The 4,519-nt window shown below is 57.7% G+C and overlaps 1 protein-coding gene across 1 annotated transcript; it reads right to left on the bottom strand.

Moving 5' to 3' along the window:
- Positions 1–211: 211 nt before the first annotated feature.
- Positions 212–4,451, bottom strand: CNOT3 (CCR4-NOT transcription complex subunit 3; the record flags this gene model as incomplete). Its single annotated transcript, XM_026052930.1, has 10 exons — positions 4,375–4,451; positions 4,218–4,285; positions 4,029–4,103; positions 3,815–3,904; positions 3,601–3,729; positions 3,427–3,522; positions 2,348–2,567; positions 869–1,002; positions 738–794; positions 212–647 (listed from the first exon to the last, which is right to left on the bottom strand). Coding segments are annotated over exons 1-10 (1,330 nt in total), but the record flags the coding sequence as incomplete, so codon positions are not given.
- Between the last annotated feature and the right edge of the window lie 68 nt (positions 4,452–4,519).

Raw genomic sequence — 4,519 nt, 5'->3', positions numbered from 1 at the left:
CACCTCCACCCTGGGCCTACAGTTGGAAAAGGGAACCGCAACACCCCCACCTCCCAGGACCCTTGTTCTCAAGCGTTCAGTCGGCACCTCCTAGGACGCCCACCTCGGAACTACAGTCAGCAAAGAAACGGTGACACCCAGACCTCCCACTACCCGCATCTCGGGTGTACAGTCGGCCCGGAGAACCCCAGTCCCCCCACCTGGCACCTACAGTCGGACCCGCCGCACCCCGTTTCCCAGTCCGCCTGACGCCCATCTCCCAGGTACAGCCGGCCGAGGGAACCCCCGCACTCACTGGTGGCCCCGTTCTGCTTGTTGGCGTTCTGCTGTGCGCTGGGGGGCCGGGGCTGGGCCGCACCACCGGCGGCGGCTGTAGCGGCGGCGGCTGTAGCGGCCGGCGGCGCCACGGCCTGCGCGTAGGGTGTCGGGGTGCTGGGCGCGTGGGCTGTTGCGGCGCTGTTGCCCTTGCCGCCGCCTGTGCCGGGGGCTCCGGTACCGCCGGCCAGGACCCCGGCGCCGTTGGGACCGTTGCCCAGGGCAGCGGCTGTAGCGGCGGCCGCGGTTCCCAAGGGGTAACTGGGCGTCACCGCCGGCGACGCCGCGTGGTGGTTGTTGTGGAGGCCCTTGGAACCGTTCTTGGCCGGCGACTGTAGTGGCGGGAGCGGGGGGAACAGGCAGCGGGCGCGTCAGGCGGCGGGCGCGTCAGGCGGCGGCGCTACAGCCGCGCCGCTGCTCACCTGCCCGACCTCGCTGTCCGTGGAGCGGCCCCGTTTCTTGTCATCCTCCGAGTTCTCCTACAGGCGGCGGGAAGAGGGCGGCGTCGGCGGCTGTGCGGCGGGAGCGGGCGCGGCGTCCGCCTGTTGCTTACCGTGGTACAGTTGGCCGGGCTGGGGGGAATGGGGGAGCTGGAGGTGGTTGACGTGGGGGTGCTGCTCGACTGGTTGAAGATCTCGTCCTCCATGTGGCTGTGACTGGGCGGCGAGGTGGCCACGAGCGCCTGTGCTGGAGGACAACAACCGCACGGGCCGCTACAGGCGCCCGGGGAGCTGGGCTGCGCGCGGGACCGGGCGGAAAACGATAAAAGTAGGAGGGCTCGGCAGGAAAAAGTGGTAAAAAACGGGAGGTTTTGACGTGAAAGCGGGTGGGAAATGAGAAAAAACAGGGAGTTCTTGACGTTAAAACAGTCGGAAAATGATGAAAACGGGGTGTAGAAGAATTCTTGAYGTATAAACAACTGGAAAATGATTGAAAAGGGGTGTTTCTGGTTTGGAAGTAGATGGAAAATGATAAGAATGGKGGCTTGGGATGCAAAAATAGTTGGGAAATGGTCAAAACAGGTATTTTTGTTGTGAAAACAGCCGGAAAATGATGAAAATGGATGTTTTTGATGTTAAAATAGCCAGAAAATGACAAAAACGGGTGTTTTCATCCAGAAAATGACCAGAAGTGGGTGTTTTTGACCTAGATACAGTTGGAAAATGCCCCAAATGGGTGTTTTTGGTGTTTTGACCTGAAAACGGCTGGGAAATAATCCCAAGTGGGTGTTTTTTCATCTGAAAATGGGCAGAAAATGACAGAAATGGGTGTTCTGGAATTGAAAACAGATGGGAAACGACYAAAAACAGGTGTGTTTGACCTGAAAACATTTGGAAAACTCCGAAAACAGGTGTTTTCACCCTGAAAACAGCCAGGAAATGACCAAAACTAGATGTTTTTGACCTGAAAACAGCGGGAAAACTCCCAAAATGGGTGTTTTGGACCTGAAAACAGCTGTAAAATGACCCCAAAAAAGGTGGTTTTGACCTGAAAACAGTTGGAAAACAACAAAACCGGGTGTTTTTGCCCTGAAAACATCCAGAAAAGGCTGAAAACAGGTGTTTCTGACATGAAAACAGCTAGAAAACACACAAAAATGGCACTTTTGACCTGAAAACAATCAGAAAACTYGCAAAACGGGTCTTTTGGACCTGAAAACAGCTGGAAAATGATAAAACCAGGTGTTTCTGACACAACAACAGCTAGAAAATGCACAAAACTGTGTGTTTTCCATGTGAAAATGACTAGAAAACGACAAACACGGGTGTTTTCGATGCCAAAACAGTTGAAAAATGCCCCTGAAAGGGGTGTCTTGGCCCTGCAAACAGCCGGGAAATGATAAAACCAGGTGTTTCTGACACAGGAACAGCTAGAAAATGCACAAAAGTGGGAATTTTCCCCCTGAAAATGATCGGAAAGCTGCAAAAGYGGGTGTTTCCGCCCCCAAAACAGCGGGAAAAGGCCCAGCAAACGGTGTTTTCAGGCGGCCAACAGCCGGGAACGGGTGTACAGGGGCGGGCGCGGGGCTTACGAATGTCCTCGAGGTCGAGGTCGTCGTAGAGGAACTCGTTCTCCTCGAAGTCGGGGTCCTGCGAGGAGTCCACGTAGTACTCCACGTCGTCCTTGATCTTGCGGATGGCGTCCACCAGGATGGAGTCGTTGTCCAGCATGCGCAGGATGGTCTCCAGCATGCGCACGTGGTASCGGTGCTTCTCGATGTGCCGCTTGAGGCCCTCGATGCGGTCTTGTTTCTGGGGGGAAAACGGAGGGAAACGGTGAAAACGAGCCGGGAGTGGGGGAAAACGCCCACAAGCGGAGCGTGAGGCGGGATACGGGTGGAAAGTGGCTCGGAATGGGGGGAAACGGCCCCAAAAGCGCCAAAAAACAGCATGTGTGGGTTGAAAAAGAGCCGGGAATGGGTGAAAACGCCCCAAGAAAGGACAACGACTGGGGCGTGGGGTGGGATACGGGTGAAAAGTAGCTGGGAATGGAGAAAAATGGCCCAAAAAGGGACAACAGGTGCGTGCAGCTGGGAACGGGTGAAAACCCCCCAAAAAGGGACAACAACTGGCACGTGCGGTGGGATACAGGCGAAAAGTGGCTGGGAATGGGTGAAAACACCCCCAAAAGCACCCAAAACTGGTGCGTGCGGGTGTTGCTGCGTGGCTGTTTTGTCACCCGGCGCACCCACATCCTTGTCACCCTTCTTCTTGGACACGGGTGAAAAGCAGTTGGGAATGGGGAAAAATGCTCCCTAAAACCTGACACGTACAGGTGTAGTTTTGTCACGCGGCTGTTGTTTTGTCACCCGGTGGTGCACATACATCCTYGTCACCCTTCTACTTGGATACGGGGGAAAAGCGGCTGGAAATGGGTAAAAACGTCCCCAGATGCACCAGAAACTAGAGCGTGCGGGTGTTGTTTTGTCATGCAGCTGTTTTGTCACCCGGTGCACTCACATCCTTGTCACCCTTCTACTTGGATACGGGTGAAAAGTGGCTGGAAATGGGTAAAAACTCCCCCAAAAGCCCCCAAAAGCCCCAAAAAGCAGCGCATGCGGGTGTTGTTCTGTCGCGCGGCTGTTGTTTTGTCACCCGGCGGCGCACTCACGTCCTTGTCACCCTTCTTCTTGCGCGTCTGCACCGAGAGCGACTCCACCTCGCTCTCGAACTGATCCACCTGCATGTTGAGGGTGTCGATGGTGTTCTGCGGAGGGGGGCACGCGGGGYGTCAGGCGGAGCGGCGGCAACAGCCGCGGCGCCTACAGCCGCGCGGCCTCCTCACCGTCAACCACTGGCCGACCTCCTCCTTCTCCTTCTGCGCCGGGTCRACCTTCTGCGCCAGGCCCAGCCCTTCCTTGGAATAGGCCTTGGTCTTGGTCTCCCGTTCCACCACCTTGAACCTCTCCATTTGCTGCAACAACAGGCGGAGCAGGGGGTGTAACGGGGCGGGGCTGCGAGGCGACACCTCCCCCGGGGGTGTGGCTACAGGCGCCCACCGTCTCGATGAGCTTGCGGTTGTCGATGAGCTGCCGCTTGTCCTTGATCTCGTTGGACGCCACCCACGTCTTGATCTGGTCCCTCAGCCTCTGTTTTGGGGGGGTGTTGGGAACGGGGGGGTCACAAAGACCCCCCCCGATGGTCCCCGCGGGTGTTGGGGGTGTCCGGGTGTTGCTGCGTCAGCCGGACGGCCGGTTGTTCCCCACCGCTAACCTGCAGCTTCTTGATCTCCTTCTTCAGGTCGGCCTCGTACTTCTCCTTCTGGTTGGCGTTGGCCGCATTGTGGAGCTGGGCGGTTTTTGGGGCAAGAAACGGCCCAAATGGGACCGGGGCGACACCGGGGGGGGCCCCACGGGTGCGGGGGGGTCCCCGAAGCCCCAATTTCCCCCTTTCTTTAATTACCTTTTGCCAGATATCCTCAAATTGCTCCACGCCCTCGGAGACCTTCTTGAGGCACCGGTCGATCTCGCCTGTCGTCGGCGGCGCCCCCCCCGGTTAATTAGGTTAATTACGCCCCCCCCCGCCCCCCAATTAATTAGGGGGGGGGTCCCCCCGTTACCTTGGAGCTTCCTCTTGTCAGCCATGGCGGGGCCTTCAATGGGGGGCTCTCGGCATCACTTCCGGGGGCGGCCGCTGCTTGGGGGGGGACATGTATAAGGAGACCCCCCCTATACATCTATAGGGGCCCCTAAATACCCACAGGG

The sequence above is a fragment of the Nothoprocta perdicaria genome, unplaced genomic scaffold (genome assembly GCF_003342845.1).
Source record: "Nothoprocta perdicaria isolate Ctin4 unplaced genomic scaffold, notPer1 scaffold_938, whole genome shotgun sequence".
NCBI classification, from domain to species: domain Eukaryota; kingdom Metazoa; phylum Chordata; class Aves; order Tinamiformes; family Tinamidae; genus Nothoprocta; species Nothoprocta perdicaria.
The sequence above is the reverse complement of the archived record's forward strand: the minus strand, read 5'-3'. Positions and strand labels throughout refer to the sequence as shown.